Source organism: Phalacrocorax carbo, chromosome 2 (genome assembly GCF_963921805.1).
Source record: "Phalacrocorax carbo chromosome 2, bPhaCar2.1, whole genome shotgun sequence".
Lineage (NCBI taxonomy): Eukaryota > Metazoa > Chordata > Aves > Suliformes > Phalacrocoracidae > Phalacrocorax > Phalacrocorax carbo.
Genome location: NC_087514.1, coordinates 150,310,684 through 150,328,255, shown reverse-complemented (window position 1 = coordinate 150,328,255; position 17,572 = coordinate 150,310,684). Strand labels below are relative to the sequence as shown.

The 17,572-nt window shown below is 37.4% G+C and overlaps 1 protein-coding gene across 4 annotated transcripts in view; it reads left to right on the top strand.

Annotated features, from left to right (window-relative positions):
• MPP7 (MAGUK p55 scaffold protein 7) overlaps positions 1–17,572 on the top strand; it is a 158,210-nt gene that overhangs the window by 71,845 nt on the left and 68,793 nt on the right. For all 4 annotated transcript variants that reach the window (XM_064444870.1, XM_064444867.1, XM_064444869.1 and 1 more), the window contains exon 4: positions 14,581–14,658. In XM_064444870.1, coding sequence (XP_064300940.1) covers positions 14,581–14,658 — 78 coding nt within the window. The remainder of the gene's footprint in view (positions 1–14,580; positions 14,659–17,572) is intronic.

The window sequence follows — 17,572 nt, the reverse complement described above, 5'->3', positions numbered from 1 at the left end:
GAATAATTGAACATGAATGGGTATTAGTATTGGCACAGAAAGTATTGTAAATTTATGTACGAATTCACTTTATGGCTCTTTCTTTGCTAATCAACATACCAGCATAAAGCAGTGGGAAATAATGGAATATTGGTGGGTTTTTTTAATTGCAAAAATAGATAATCAAGTTTAATCGCAAGTCATGAAATGTTCAGGATTGCAGTTTTCCTAGATGTCTCTCAGCAATAAGACGACAGTTGTTGTTGGTTTATTTCATGCTTAGAAGGACATCAGATAATGATAGCTTCCGAAACCCAGTCAGTCAGCTGCTGACATGATCTTTGTTCTTTATATTTTAGCTGCATCCAGGCTGTTTCTTTCCTTTTTCAGTTCATGTTTGTAATATAATTATTTTTATCTCTTTTAGATAAATTTTTTTTCATTGAAATATTCAAATCGGATACTCAAGAGCAAGAACAGTTATACTTTTCTGTATACAGAAAACTGACTTTTCTAAGAAAAAATCCTCCTTTCAAATTCATTAAGATCTTTAAAGTACCAAACCCCAAATGGAGAAACACTTTTGCTATATAAAACAGTAATATTATACATGTGCTACTTTAAAAAGGTTTATCATAAAACTAAAGAAACGTCTACATTTCTTAAAATCTGACCAACAGCAAGGCTTGAAGGTTTTAATTTTTGATGTTTTAGATCAATTCTTTGGCTTGTTACACATAATAATAACTCAAATTAGCCAGGCATATATTTTGCTAGGCTTTGTTGCATTACTGAGTCAGGTGATACCTAAAAAGGAAGTATCAACAGAGTATTTAAGTGGGGAAAAATTGAAGAGTTCCTTAAAGAAAAAAGAAAGAAGTTCATTTTTACATGTTTATATATATATATTTTTTTTTTTTCTGATCTAAGTTCATTAGTGTCTTGAAAGAAATAAGTTTTTCCTCAAGTTTTGTTTTGGAACCATTGTAAAAACATCAGCTGTTTTGATCATTGCAGTAAGGATTATTTCCATCTGTATTTAATTACAATTGTGCAGCTTTACTGAGTGCTGTTTCTCAAAACTGAAGGGCTTCAGTGGGAGTTGCAATTCCTTTCTTCCTTACATGAAGTCTTCTTTAAGTAAAAGTATATTTTAAAAGTTATTTAGAAAGACATGTTGTTTATATGATGATTATATCAGGAAAATATTGCAATTGTTATCGGTATCTCACTATCAGTATTTGGAAGACCAAAAAATTTAAGGTGTTAGTTTTTTTTTTTTTTCTTCTGATTAGAAGTCATTTTAGTAGTACTGGTTTGAAAATTAAGTACATTTTGTGTCCATGATTAGTCCTTGTCTTCCTTTTAATGATAAGGAAATTGATGCTTAGTTCCTTTGGTAACATGCTCTGAAATCTTTGGATAAAAAATGGTGTCATAATCCTGAGTATTGTTACAGTTTTAAACTGTACTCTTTATATGAGACTTTGAAAGCTTTGTTGTATGTGTGATCAATTTGCTTTCTCTGCAGTACTGCACGGAGGTATTTCTTCAGGTAACTTATAAAGCATGAACATAGAAACTTAAATTATGATGAGAAAGAGAGATTAAATTTGTCTTTAATAAAAGATTAGGTCTGTTGTGTTGTGAATGATGAATCCTTATTGTTTTGATGAAAGGAAGAGAGAGAAATAAAGACCCCAAATTCTCTTTTTCATTTAAATCTGAATGCTTTGTTCAACAACTGGTGTTTGTTGAGATAATAATACGGGGGATGGGCAGGCAAAGATTACTACTGAGTGGGAGTATACAGACAGAAGTGTGAGGAGCCTTAAACTGAAAAGAGCACTTTATCAGGAATCCTGAGTTCAGTATTGCTCACCTGAAATTTTTCCTCAAACGTTTACCAAATTTAAGATACAGAATCATAGATTGGTTTAGGTTGGAAGGGACCTTTAGGGGTCATCTAGTCCAACACCCCTGCAGTGAGCAGGGACATCCTCAGCTAGGTCAGGTTGCTCAGAGCCCTGTCCTATCTGACCTGGAATGTTTCTAGAGATGGGGCATCAATCCACCTCTCTGGGCAACCTGTGCCAGTGTTTCACCACCCTCATAGTAAAAAATGTTTTCCTTATATCCAGTCTAAATCTACCCTCCTTTAGTTTAAAACCATTTCCCCTTGTCCTGTCACAACAGACCTTGCTAAAGAGGTTGCCCCAATCCCTCCTGTAGTCCCCCTTTACGTACTGGAAGGCCGCTATAAGGTCTCCCCGCAGCCTTCTCTTCTCCAGGCTGAGTAACCCCAACTCTCCTTGCAGGAGAGGAGCTCCAGCCCTCAGATCATTTTTGTGGCCCTCCTTTGGCCCTGTTCCAACAGGTCCATGTCCGTTCTGTGTTGGGGGCTGCAGAGCTGGACACAGCAGTCAACGTGGGCTCTCACCGGAGCAGAGCAGAGGGGCAGAGTCACCTCCCTTGACCTGCTGGCCACGCTGCTTTTGATGCAGCTCAGGATATGGTTGGCCTTCTGGGCTGCAAGCGCACTTTGTTGGCTCATGTCCAGCTTTTTGTCCACCAGTACCCCCAGCTCCTCAGAAGAGGTGTTTTTATATAGGTCACTGGATGCTTTGGGAGAAAAGAATTGCTATACTTTTATTTTAGCAAATTCAGACTGGTACAATTCAGACTGAGGGTTGATGGGTTTACAGCTCAGATTTTGTTTTACTTGAAAATGCATTTGTGAAGGGTAGTGCATTAAATTGTAAGGATCTTTAAGCATCCAGGGACTCCAGTTTGAAGACTGCTTGTTTCAAAGGAGAAAAAGTTTGATGTTCTGTTCTTTCTGTTCAAGGACTTCATGTCCTTAGCTCACACAAGAGAGTGGCTTTATTCAAATTTGGAATTGTTCTGATGCTCCTTCCTTTGGAAATGGGGTTAAAAGTACAGGAAAACAATGCTGAAAATACTGTATACAGTAGCCATGTAGGCTGTTTGGCTCTAAAGGGGCAGGGAAATTTATTTTGGAGCAAGTGCAACTTGTTTGGCTTCGGTCTGAACTTCCTCTGTCTACCTAGGGACCCTCTTCCTATAAGCAAAGTCATCAAAACCTTTCCTTATTACTGACAAAAAAAAGCACATTTGAATGAAGTCTGTGAAATCTCATATAATGGAAGCTTTATTTTATTGTATAAGGAACAATGAATTCAAAGTGAAAAGTGTTTCTTACAGAAAAATAAACATTTTAAGAAACTCTGCAAGGGATAACTGGGGTTGTAGCCAGTATTTAATCTGTTTTGCTTAACATTGCAAAAATAAAATAGCTAATACATTAGTCTTATTACCATATGCTTTTATATTCATTCAGACCAAAATTTTCTTGTTCTTGAGTTCTTTCTCTTTGTGATATAGATTAAATAAAATAAACCTCTGAGGTATCAAAATATAACTTAAAAAAAGATTTGAAAAGTAAAGGAAGATAAAGGGCAGCATCTCACAAGGTGTAAGCTATAAAGGAGTTAAAATCACAAACAAGCATGTTAGAGTACTCTGCAAATGGGAATGAATAAGGAAATTAACATTTCATTAATTGCTCTTTTAATCTTATGGTAGTTTAAGGATCCTACTTGAATAATAATTATCAACTGTATGAAAGCTAGATGGCATGCTGTGGATTATCAGTAGTTAAGGAAAAATGTATTGATCATAGGCAGATGGCAGGTAAGGCCACTAATTAAGTAGACTGTAGAAATTGCAGAGGAGAGTAGTTAGAACAATGAGAGGGCTGCAAGACATGATCCATGGGGGAAGATTGAAAGAGTTTGGGTTTAGGTTAAAAGTGACTGCAGAAGTATCTAAGTTTTCATGTTGAAGAGGCCATCACAAAGACAAAGCAAAAAATTTAATCTCCAGGATCAGATGAGAAGTCAGAAAATCAACTTACAGCAAAACACAAGTCCAGTGCAAGGCTTCTGCTCGCTCCTATGGCTGTAGGATCTCAAGAAGGGCTGGAAGCCAGGTTAGAAGGTGCTGCCTTGCAGGCGCTCGGCGATACTGTTGGTCTGTACAGCAGTGGTTTGATTCTGCATGTTGCAGGGACGCTTGGCTCCTGCTGTGTTGAGGTGCCCTGCCTGTTCTGTGCATGGTACTTTCTCTGCTCACACCCCTAAGGAGCTGCCACAAAGAACTGTTGGTGGAATACAGTTTCATTAGCAAGCCTTACCTGGAGCATTTTGTATCATTAGAAATCTACAGAAGTTATCTCTGGTTACTTGGCTATGGGCAGAAGGGGTTGGATGGGGTGTTGCCATTGTGTGTATGGCCTCTGTAATTTTCTCAAAATGTTCCCTTCAGTTTCTATAAGTGCATATAGAGAGGTTGTGTTCATCATGTTTCCACATTAACCAAAACCTTCAGGATACATCTGTTCCTTTCTTCCTGATGAAAGTGTCTGGTCTTCATCAACTACCCCAGCAAGTTCCACAGCACCCAAATGAATTTAAATATGTGGCACACTATTTTCAAGGTACTTACCTGGTCTTGCATTTAACCCCATGTTAAGCAAGGAAATATTACTTTTCCATTTTACAAATAGAGAATGGATGGACTTTCATTCAGGAAGGTGGTGGTGAAGCAGGAAATTGGTTGCTCACTACATTATAACAGGCTCATACCTCAGAACCTTTGTTTTAAAATTACTACAACTGGACTAAATTTTACTGCTGAACTTCTGTGCCACTAATCCCACAACACTTAACTGCACTCACAACTTTCCTTTCCTATCTGTTCCTGTCTCTTCTCAAAATGGATGATAAAACCAACCTCACCAGTCCTCCCTGTCAAGCGTATTTTTTCTGCATTTAAATTTTATTGACAAGTGAACAACTGCTTGCTTACAATGTGCTCTCCAGATTAGGAACATTGATTCTATAGCTGTTGCTCTAAAATGTTCCCAGTGAATTTAATTTGTATTAATTTGATTTTAATGTCTCTCATCTCTTTGCTTTTGAGCTAAGGAGAAGGTATGGTATATGAGCATAATGGATGCATTTAGTAGTCCTCTTTCATATGCTTCAGTGACACTAGAATGAAAACAGGGAATTCTGAAATTATAAATATTATAAGACGTAGATCTAAGGCATGCCCCACTGGTCATGAAGGATGTGTTTGTTAAAAGTGTCAATAGCAAGGTACTTAACAGGTAATGAAGTGCTTTTTCCAATAAAATAGTAATGTGATGGGGAGGTGCATGTAGAAATACATATAATTTAAGTACACAGGGACACTGTATATGGCACAGAGAAGCAAGAGCAGGATCACCAGAATAATCAACGGCTCGCTTAACGTCTGTCTTGATTTTCTCAATAAAGAAAGAGTGGAAGAGATGCGTTTTCATTTTACAATAAAAATCAAGAGGTGCGTCCTTACAGGCCTGAGACTTTGATTAGATCTCTTTAAGACAAAATCAAATCTGGCAGTGCCTTTCTGACCTTGTCAGACTAGTCTCGGAAGTGCTTCATCTCTAAGACTGCCTCACGTAAACCCTGGAGTGCAGGTGTTCTTCCTGCCTCATCCTGAAGCATTGCATTTTCTCTGTTGTGATCATCTTCCTCAGATGTGCCCTCCTGATCAAGGTTGATCAAGGGTGAGGGACAGATGAATGAGGTAATGAGGCACAGTGTTAAATGGTTGAGGAGGAAACTCAAACCACAGGTTAACTAAAAAAAACAAACAACATGGAGAATAGGATTTTACCATACAATTTACTACAGTGTGCACAGGCATTTTTTTCTGTCTTGCAATTTCTGGCTAGACAATAAAAACTAGTTATTTGGTTAGAATGGCTAATAACTAACATGATCTGAAATTTTGGCAAGGCTCTTTTTTGTCCTTAACAAAATTAATATACCATTTGATTTTGCCAGTTGAGAAAAGCTGCCTTCTTTCCCCACAAGCTTGCTTTCTTTCATTTCTAGCATGCTGTGCTTCTTTTATTGGCTTTAACAATCTAATTCATAATAATCACATGATACTTGCCATTACTGTTAACTGGGAATTTCTGCTGTAACAACTCTGTCACACTTATCAGCACTCCATAATCCAAGTTCTTGCTGAATCAAAGTTCAAGCAGCAAGTGCTTGTTGAGAGTGTAAGTTGAAGCTGTGGCCCCTCCAGGCAGTGCTGCTGATTTGCATTGATAGCACCTGATTTAAAATAATGTCCAAAAATTTTGTAGATCTGCAGGTAACACACCATTGTATAATTTTTACAAAATGTAACCTGACAAGAAAAATGTCTTTAAATATGATCTAATATAACTCTATTACCACATTTTATAACTTAGAAAATTACTGTAATAGTGCATACAGTTCTGAAAATTTATTTTTGAAATTGCAATGCAATTAGAAAATTCTGAAGGAGTTCTGTTTTGAATATAGGTCCTTCTGAACCTTGGGTAAAGGACACTTTAAAAGTGAATTCAGCAGAATCCTGGAATCTTAGCAACCTTATCTTTAAGGGCTGAACAGATGCTAGCGTAGACTTAGATTTAACATGAGGAAGAAATTTTTTACAATGGGGGTTGTGAGACACTGGCACAGGTTGCCCAGAGAAGTTGTGGATGCCCCATCATTGGAAGTGTTCAATGTCAGGTTGGATGGGACTTTGAGCAACCTGCTGTAGTGAATGATATCTCTGTCCATGGCAGGGGGGTTGGACTAGGTGATCTTTAAAGGTCCCTTCCAACCCAAACCATGCTATGATTCTATGCTTGGAGCCTGGTTTGTGTTCTTTTAACACAACTTCAAAGTTTTTTATAATCTCAGAGCACTTTGGTCTCAATATGCATGTTTATTTCTTGGCTATTTTCAAATAATGGACTTCAGGCTCCTTTCCTGTGATACCTGGAATGTTCCCTGCAGTATTGACATGAGTGGGTTTAATCTTCAATGGACATAATGTTTTAAGATGACAGGAATTAACAAAATCCCAAGTTTGCTCTTGGGCCTAATTTAATTTCTATGAATGAGCTTTTTACTTACAGGAGTGCTAAATGAACTAGTTACCAAGTTTTATCAGGGCTAGAAACACCTCCTTTCTCAAAGTATTTCAACTGTATGAATGTTTACAGTTATAACTCTCTTCCTTGCCCCCAGAAAGAAAACACCCTTTAGCAGCAGATGGGATAAGACTCAAGCTGAGGAGTCTGTGGTTTTGGTTTTCCGTTAAAAAATTTAGACTTCTTGTTGGTTATTCCCTTCTAGCTGTTTACAGGGTGTGGAAACAAGTGATGCAAAAGCAATCACTCACCACCAGCCAACTGATGGCCATCCAGTCCTCAAGCAATGGCTGCTTTGGAAAAACATGATGTTATACGGTATGGAATATCTCTTTGGTCATTTGGGGTCAGCTGTCCCAGCTGTGTCCCTTCCCAGACTCTTGGCCACCTGCAGGCTGGTTGCTGGGGATGCAAAGCGAGAACAGAGAAACCCTTGATGATGTACAAGCACTGCTCAGTAATAGCTGAAGCACTGGTGTATCATCAACACTGTTTTGGTTAAAGATCTACAGCACAGCACCATAGGGGCTGCTCTGAAGACAATGAGCTCCCTCCCAGCCAAGCCCGGTGCAACAGTTTATATCAGACAATCTGTAGGCTTTCTGATTTTTTTTAAAGATGATTTCATGCTATAGTAATAAAGAAGCTTATGATTCTTTTATTATAGTGCAAGTTTTTAGTTCTTTTGTTAAGGTTGTCTAATGTTGTTCTGAATGACTTTTGACTACTGACGCTTAACTGTTTAGGCAGAAATATTTCCATGCCATTAGCCTGCTTTTGAATTCTTATGAACTTAATGCTTCTGCTCCTTGGAACAAGGTCTTAAAAGAGAGAATTGCTCATTTGTTATGATAAAACTTTTTGCTGTGGAAAATTGGGCCAGAATCGAGGTATCTGAATATCTGTTTTTATGTCTTTAGAGGCTTGCTTTGATAATTGTAACATTCTCTTAAAAGCTTTTCTGCACTGTGCAATCACTTAATTTATATTTGAGGCAATTTAATATCACTTTCTAGAATGAAATTCTCTTTGCGAACTTTGAGTATGATTTATGCATTTTTATTTTGTTTGTCTTTTCTAAAATACATAATGCTAAATTCTTAGCAATATTCCATGCCCCTAACTGCAATTCAAGTCAATTGGCCTGAATAGAATGTGATTTAAAGGCTGTACATGTTCTAAGAATGTCAGTTTTCAAGACGTTGCACTGGGTACTTGAAATGATTTGGCATTTGATTTGCTGCTCAGTTTTCCTCCACCTCATGTGTTCATTATGGTATATTATTGCAGAGTTGTTCATATATTTAAGTTCATTAGCATACCAAAGCTGCAATGGTAAGTACTATAGGAGGGTTTGGCAACAAAAGACTAGTTTTGCATTCAGTCCATGTATTTGTGCTGTGTAAATAGCCTTACAGACATCCTCTAATTGATGAAAATAAAGCAAAAAATTGGCTAATTATTTTGATTCCTTTCATCTGATACAGCAGGGTTCTGGGAGGAGAAAAGGAGGGAATTAATCTTTTAATTAAAACTCTATATCAAGCAAAATATGCATACTTTTTCAGCAGGGATTATGGTATGCAATTATAGTTTGTGAAGGCTTTTATCATTATTTTAATTTCTTTCACTGTAGCCCATTGTTTCTTTTTTCCTTCTAAGTACTTTGTTTTACCTAGACTCAAAGTTGTTGGACAATTTAGGGAGTGAACACTGTCAAAATCCCAGAGTTAAGGTAGTACCATTAGTTTTCATTTGAAGACCCTAATTCTCATCTTGAAATCTCACTGTTTAAATGTTGGGACTATTCATAAATGTGTCCTTTGCAGTCATGAGTGCCTTGGAATGATTTCTCTTGCTCCAGATATTACAGATGCAGGACACTCTTCATCTGTTTTGGCTTCTTAATGTAAACATGGTCCTCTTTGTAGTAGCATCTCCCCAGTTTGTGGTGCCAGTAGTGGAATGAAAGACTTTTTTGCAAATGGTGCTTGAACCTGAAACCTTGATGGGCAGTTAACAGGTTGTCCTTATAAAGAGGGTCTTCTGTTATGCATCTGTGTAAGTGTATAAGCCAATATATACAGAAGCTGCATGGCTTTTCAGTGCTTTGATTTCAGACGCACTTGTTGATACGTTATGAAGAATATAATGAAAAGAGCAGGGGAGATGTTCTGTCTACTGTTACGGACTTTCTACAACATACTCAATGCCTGTCTTCTAGGCATGTCTTGGTGCTTTGTATGTGTATTTATATTGGCATTCTAGTTCGGATAAGGAATGCATTTTTTTAAAAGCAATTTCTCATCTTCTCAACTTGTGCTGCTTTGGTTTGCATCAGCAAGCATCAGCAGTCCAGTACATGAGATGGATTCCTTTCTGCTGAAACTAAACAAGGAGATTAGCTGCTAATGGGTATTTAGCAGAGGAGGCTAGGCTGGGCTAGTCCAGAGTAAAACCCCAGAAATGTATATGGTGTGGTGATTAGGTCCTCGGTGCCAATTGTTCTGTTGCATGAAGCTAAGATGGTGGTGCATGTTTTCATGCATGCATGTAGTTAGCCAAATTTTGCAGGTACCTTATCTCCATACTGAGAGTTATCTCATCCAGTAAAATCATACCCACACCAGGTAGGTCCCTTCCGACTGAAATAGTCTATTCTCTTCTATCATCTTATGATGAAAATAGTCCATTTTGGAGTTACGTCTTAAATTTTCCAGAAACGTTATAGGTGGAGAACTTTCTAAAATATTGCTAACAAATCTTGGACTGTAATATTGATAAAACCTACCCTTTCTGAAGCCAGGTATGTAGTGTGTAGTGTTGTTCTGTAGAGCCTTTCAGAAAAGTCCTGCTTGCACAACTGTACCAGAGTCCACTAAACTCCAATAAAGTTATTCTTGTATTAAGGGGATGCCTCCTCAGAAGGAGCTGGGCTGTTGGAAACTGGTGGTATTATTCTGTGTATGTGCTTATCCCCTTCCCCTGTGTAGTTTCCAGCCATATGAGATCATATGTACCTGGAAATTAAGAAAGCTAAAAGGAGAAATTACACTTATTTTGTAGGATTCTTTGCTTAAGATATTTGTTTTTTCTGACTCAGAAAGCTCCCTGTAGGTTTTGAAATAGTCCAGGCTGGGGACACTGCAGAAAATGTATTTCTGCTGCACTTTGTTATAGAAAGCTTAATTCAGTCTCTCTGGGAAAATCCAGAAACAATTTCCCCTGCCTACAAATGTGCCAAAAATTGTATAAATTTGCAAATGATTATTTTTCCCTCTTGGGGCATATCGTCACAGTAGATTGTCAGTTTTTGCAGAACCTCATAAGTCTGCCCAAAGTACCCTACAGTGAAAAGGATAAATAGTCATCAAAAAATAAAATTAAAAAAAGCAAAAACCAAAACCCCAGCAACTTAGTCATTTGTTCAGCAGAACAGCTTTATATGTTTTATTTAAGGTACATAACTCTTGCTTTAGGAGACTCAGTCTCATCTGTGAAAAGATTTGCAGGGTTCAAACTTTACACTTAAATGTCAGAAGAAATTAAAACAGACGTACTGTATTTTCTATTTTTTAATGATGATACAGTCCACAATTTTCCATATATTCCACAGGTTTTTACTAGAGAGAAGGCAATAGTATTAAAGTTGCTAGACACTGGGTATAACCACAGAATACAAGATAAATTTGCCATTTGTATTAAATAGAATTCTTAAATGGGGCTCAAACAAATGGTTGCAAATATTAAATGTTTTATCTTCAATAGGTAAATACTCTCTTCTATTTTAAATGCACTTTCATACTTCTCTCAAAGTGTTACAGGGTATTTTTAATTTCTGATACAGCTTAATTTAATTGAATGAGATTTGTAAAGGGGGAAAGTACTTGCACCATGTTGTCCTGTTTTGCTTTTCAATTCTGTGTTTGACTAGCTTACACTGTCTTTATTTTCATCAATGAGGTCACTTAATCTAGATATTTCCATTTCAGATTCTGCTTGTCTAAGAACTGAATTTTGGAAATATAATGCTAGTTGTGCATGTATTAGCATGATTTACGAATATCAGATTCGGGAAAACAGCTGAAAGAAAGCGTGTGGAGAAGTTGCCAAAACTTTTGGCTCTGTACATGGTAGTTTTTTCTAAAGGCGGTAGTCATAAATGCAGTCATTCATCACCCTGAAGTCTGGGAAATTCAGAGACCATCAGGTGAGTTTGCAAGTGTACTCTGTCATCTTTAAAAGGCAACAGAGATGACCTGACCCAGGCCCCGGTGACTAGGGAAAGGCAAGTGCTGTACCCATCTTCAAAAAAGGCCAAAAATACAATGTGGGGAACTAGCGGTCAGTCAGCCTTACTGTGATCTGTGGGAAAAATTACAGACCAGAACATCTTGGAACACTTTTTTAGATGCATGGAGAGCAGTTCCCTGAAAATACATTTTTGCCTCATTGAAATGTTTACTTTGTCAGTTGAATTGCACCAAATCTTACTGCATTCAGGAAGCCATTTTATATGTGCTGCATACATTATCAATACATTAGTTACCCAGAAGTTAGAGATAGGCAGTATCCATAGGAGAGCAGTAGGAAGTAGCATTTTTATGATACGTATGATAATTTTACGCTGATATGAAAGGTAATCCTTGTATTTTGCATGTTTTGCAGCTTTGTGCAGACAAGTGCTTTTTGAATTTTCTCAGGTGACTCCTTTAAATTACAAAAAGATGGAAGACAGATATTGCTGTGTAAAGATATGGTAAAAAACCCCTAGATTCATTTAGCAAACAAGGCAAAATACTCCATATTAAATCAGATCAGATGCTTTTTGAAAAAAAGAAAACACAAACCAAACCAGCCAACACCATCTGTATTGCATCTCGAATGGAAGCATGCTGAGGTTGCAGTGTCTGGTACTGTAGAACATGTAATGTTTACCCCTGGAGTCACTCATAGTGCCAGTACAGTAAATCAATAAAACTTCTAACCTCATGTAGCAAAATCTGATATCTAGAACTGTCTAGTAATAATAGTTAAATTTTCCTCCTTACTTGACTAGCTCCTGTTGTTTGCTCCAGATTTATGTGTCAGTTATTCTCTAGAACTCCTCCGTCATCAAATAAAACCTTAATGACTTTCCTTGAAAATGCTTAGCTGAATTCCAATATCCACTGTTTGGAAAATAAAAATTTGGTTTCAGCCTGTTGCTGGTTATAGGCAGAGCCGATAAGTTGTTAAAGTTTTGCAGTACCTCCTCTTAAAGCTCTGTTCTTTTGTTATATGAATTTACAATTTTATAACACTTTTTAAAAGATGAGTTGCACAAGAATGTCTTAGCAATTTTTTTGTTTGTTGGCGGGGGTGAGGTGTCCCCTCTTTTTTTAATTTCACTGGGAAAGATACCTGCAGGTTGTCTGGGGTAAAAACAGCTTCAGCAGCTCTTCTACTTCTTTGAGAAAGTAGAAGGTAGCATAGGTGGCTGCTTTTAACCTCAGAGTTAACAGAAGCCCGGCCTGGATAGATGTTGACTGAAGCAATCAAAAAAATAATGGATTTGAGACTTTTTGATTTATTATGTGTTTTAGTTATTCAAGTTCACAGTCTAAGTAAATCACAAATTCCTGCTAAACTCCAGGAGCTGAAGCTCCTTGTTTTGTTTAGTTTCAGTACTTTGTGAGCTGGAAATATGAAGTTTTCAAGTCGCTTACACTTTTGGTGACATCCAGTATGGATTAGTCTTACTTGGCTGAGTAAACAGTGTCTACATAGGCTATGTAAAATTCAGACTCATGTTCTGGAGATAATAGTGCTTTGCATTTAGTTTCCATGTGAGGTACAAATACTTGCTGTTCAGAACAAATCATTTTACAACTTAGCAACTGAGCAACTGTGTTGTCTTCATGCTTCACCTTGATGTTTCAGAACTTTGGTATCCTTTAACAGCCATGTACAGAAATAATCTTACTAAGGTTACAGAAGCGATGAAGGAATTGACCTTAGATCTTGCTAGGCCATGTTACATTAGCAAACTGTCATGTGGCCTTTATGCCAAAGAACCTGTGGTCTTAATGAGTAAAACCAGACATGCACATAGAAAGTGTTATGAGGCGCACAGCAGGAGGCAGGAAAATTTCAAGCACAAGTGTCATTGGCATGGCATTATCTTGTTATGGGTGTGGTTATTAGGAGTTCAGATCAAATTCAAAAGAAAGGGCTGGGGAGAAGGCTGAGGGAGTCCTGGGCAGTGAGAGGAGTGAGTACTGCCAGGGGTAAAAGTAAGCAGAGAAAAGCAAATGTGGAAGAGGAGGGAAGGCTGGAGGAAACAGTTGGTGCACAACAGATACGACTGAGTCAACCCCAGACGTTTTCAATGTCCAAAGACCACTGGTTTTGCTGCTCATTACAGCTGTCCTTGCTGCCTGGTGTCCATCCAGTTCCTCCCCAGCAGTGTGCTGGGGAGGGGTAGGTTATCATTGGGGTTCCCGTACCCCAGGGTTGTGAGGGGCTCCCCAGCCAAGTCCTGAGCCCTGCAGCCTCTGCCAGACCTCGTGTTCTCCTGCTTGCCAAGCACAGAAGTCCCAGATTTAGCTCCTTCTGCAACTCCTCCAACAATCTGGAGTCCATGCCTCCTTGAGAGCAGCGGGGAAAAAAGTAGTTGTTTTGCATCAGTTCAGACTACTGTTGTCTTCTTTTTTTAAATTTTAATTAATATTTGTACATCTGTGTATTTTCAGGAAAATAATGTAAATAAAATTGAATGTTCAATGTATTATTTTATGCCCTTCTGAAATAACTTTTAAAAAACTTGTTAGAAGCTTTAAAATATTTTGGCTCTTAAGCTTTCACACTGGAAAAATCTAAATTTTGAAATGCATGACTTGTGGAGGAGGGAGGAGGCTGGATATTTAAATGATGGTGTATCCTTTCCCCCTTTTGGAAGAACTAAAGCACACTGCATTTTTCATGTTGATAACTCCCCATTAAAAACTTTAAATGCTCCTAAATGACTTTAACTTGCTGAAGGGGCTGCCTTTTTCTTTCAGATGTGTTGGAATTCATATTAGCACTACTTTGCCCTTGTTTCTGAATTATTTTAATGACGGCAGCCGCTCCACCAAGCTGTCTGTCAAGATGTGGGTGGCAGGCTATTATTTCACTTCATAAATCATAATTTACAGGGTTTTTTATATCCATCTTGGGGATAAACACTTTATGCTTTGTGTTTTCAGCAGCAATATAAAATGTAATTGATACTTAAAGCAATATGTTAGAAATATGGACACAGAACGTGAGGAGAGAAAAATCACAAATGTTTAGTTTTTCTGTGGGTTGGTCTACATGCTGAGCATTTTTTCCATCTGATTTCATATTCTTAGCACTTCAACAGAGGATGATGATGAATTACATTTACACGATCGCTGCCTGTAGGTTACTGTAAGGATGTTTCTTTAGTTACAGACACTCAACAGATCAGTTAGCTCAACAGGGTCATTTTGTACCATTTCTCGTGCTGCTAAATATACAAATCGTTTTGTGCTATTGTCTTTCAGATTCATGAAAAACTGCATTATTATGAAAAACAGAATCCGGTGCCCATACTCCATGGTGCAGCAGCCTTGGCAGATGATGTAAGTGTCCCCTGCTGAGATCACTGGTACCTAGTCTCCCAAAAAACTGTCTGCAAGCAGAACTCCTTGTAGTGCAAACATATGAATGTAATCCTCTGAGCTGAAATCATAAGAAGCTGCAAATGTTTCCAAAGGTGCTGTCATCACCGGGCTCATTGCTGATATTACTTTGATTTTTATTCACTTGCCTGTTACAAAAACATTGCATCTAGATAGCCTCTTGTTCTGCTTTGCTAACTACGTAATAGAAATTACAGGTTGGAACTGTACTGGGAGGGGAAAAGCTGTCAACTGTTAGTGTTTTTAGAAAGTCACAGGCAAGAGGAATGCTTTGGAAAAATAAAGACAAATGAGATAGCAGCACTGCTGACAGAACATGAAAAATGACAGATAATACTACAGAAATGAAGCATATGAAATGCCTAGGGAGGAGGCTTGTTAAAAAAAAAATCAAAAACTATTTAAGAAAAAGTACAGCAGTGATTTATTGATATTGGAGCTTTCCAAATTACCTTCATAACCAAAAAATAAATTGTAAAAGTGGTCAGCATTGATGGAGTAGTTAATTTCCTGTTACTATAATTTTTATTTTAAAGAAAAAACCCAAGCTGCTATTTCTTGCTATTTGGTTAATTCTAGGATTCAGATGAATTGTGCACACACCTGTATAAACTATGACTGAACCTGGGGTAGGCCAGGATAGAGAAATGTTTAATAAACTGTGGTTTAGGTGAAATCCAGAAATCGTTGTTGCAATTGATGATCTCAGGTTGTTTTTTGGAAAAGGCAATATGTATTAGGATCTGTTTCAAATACAGTATGTTTGAAACTTCACATACTTTATAGATGTTTTAAAATCTTAACTGTCTTTTTATGTAAGGAATACCTTTTGATTTTTAAATTTTACAAATGGTTAGATGTTGTGAATTGAGAATGGTAATGTTTTAATGAAAAACTAAATAAAATATATTTGAAGTCTATCGAAAAAAGGATTTAGTGTAATTTAATCATGTTTCAGTAGGAGGAGAGCTATATCCTGTAACATACCAAATATAATAATGCATTAGCTTTGACATCAGGCATATATTAGTAATATTTTTTTAACCTTCAAGTAGCTTTGAATAATGTTGATAGTAATTTTGAAAATTAGAAAGCTGGTTGAAATACTCTTCATTAAGTTCTTGGTGACATATTAATAATCCTTGTTAACATTTGTGTTATGGATCTCTGGGCTAAAATTCTTAATAAGAATCATTTCTTATTTTTGGATGCAAAACTTAGTTCTTGATATTTTCAGAAATGCTGAGCAATCTCATTCTTTGTTCAGCCCCATTTAAAATGTATACTTTTGGAAATCCCCAAATTAAAGTACTCTGTCACTCCTCAGTTGAGAGAGGTCAGGGTTTTTAACCCTATGAAGGTATTATTATGTATATATGGTAGTATTTTTAAAATGTACATATGTTGGAACATGAGTGCCTCTAGACATCTGCCTACTTTTTAAGCACAGCTTCTTTTTAAAGATCCTCTTGCTGGTTCTTAATTTTTTGCTCATGTGTAGCTGAACAGCTGGTTTTATGGTCACCATCCCATAGAGTCAGGATGTCCTTTGGCAGCTGAAGTCAGGCTAGCACACTACAGATTTTCTGTGTTTCAATAGTTATCAGCAAACTTTGAGGAAGTTAATTTACATGCAGTGGGTTTTGTAACGCCAAAACTCAAGGAGTTGCAGGATTAAAGTGCTATTCGATTTTTGGCACATTTGTCTGACTAGTTGTCAGCTTCAGGGATGTAAGAGCACGTTGGCGATGTGAAACACACTTTTATTTCAATAGGCTTGAAATTAATGTTTTGTTTTCCTAGTGATAGTAACTGTTCTATCGTTAAACAAAGAAGGAAGTATTCTTATTAGCAAGCAAGTGCTTCCTTCTTTGATTTAAAACGTAACGAAAAGCTGTTTAAGGAGCATGTTTTTATTCTTGTGTTATTTTTTAAAGCAATTTTAGAGGTAAAAGTTGTGGCAAGGCTTCTTTTCTAAACATTTTTATATCCCTAGCTGCCATACCTTCTCTCTTCTCACCCCCAGTGAATTTAGGCTGAAGTTCCTATTGGAGATTCTGTTTGCCTCTTATTTTGGAGCAGCAGTGTCTGACATAGGGCACTTGATTTCATGCAAATGTTCTAAACATTGCAGGCAGTCTAGGTATATAAGGCAAATAGGGCCTCTAGGTTATTAGAAAGACCGTTCTGGCAAAAGAAGTTTCAGAACTTTCTCCAGAAGCTCTGAATCCCCAGGCCCTGCTGCTCCTCATCTCGCCAGCCTCACTCCACATCTGCCCTTCTTCCTTGCTTTGTTTTCCCCCTCTCTAGTGGCAGCTCATAAAGAGCTTGGTGAAATGTTATGGTTCCCTCAACAGAGTGTCACGGAAGAGATTCTCTGACAGCTTTTCCTGCAGTCTTTGGCATAAGAGGTGATTGGCACGGTATCAGTGTGCCCAAAGTATTCCATGTAGTTTGTACTGTTGGTAGCTGTCACAAATCTCAGCACTTCAACAACAACAAATAAAAATCCAGTCCAGACCTGCTAGAAGCAAAACAAGCAGCTCTGGTGATATCTGTTTGCTAATCTGGAAACATGGCTTTGTCTTCCTCCTTCTCTGTCAATCTTTGCCTTCCTTCTCCTCTTCTGTCATGAGGTGTTAACATGTGCTTTTAAGACTATGGAAATATTTGGAAAATTCTTGTAAATTATATGAGTAAAAACAAATCTTTATTTCATCTCTATTTTCTAAATTATTAAATTTAAAAAAGTCTGTTAAAGCAGTAACAAAATATTCTTTGTTCCTCACTATTCTAAACCTTACGTGCCTGCATTTGTGTTTGCACCACCAAAGCAAACACCAGTTCTGCTGAA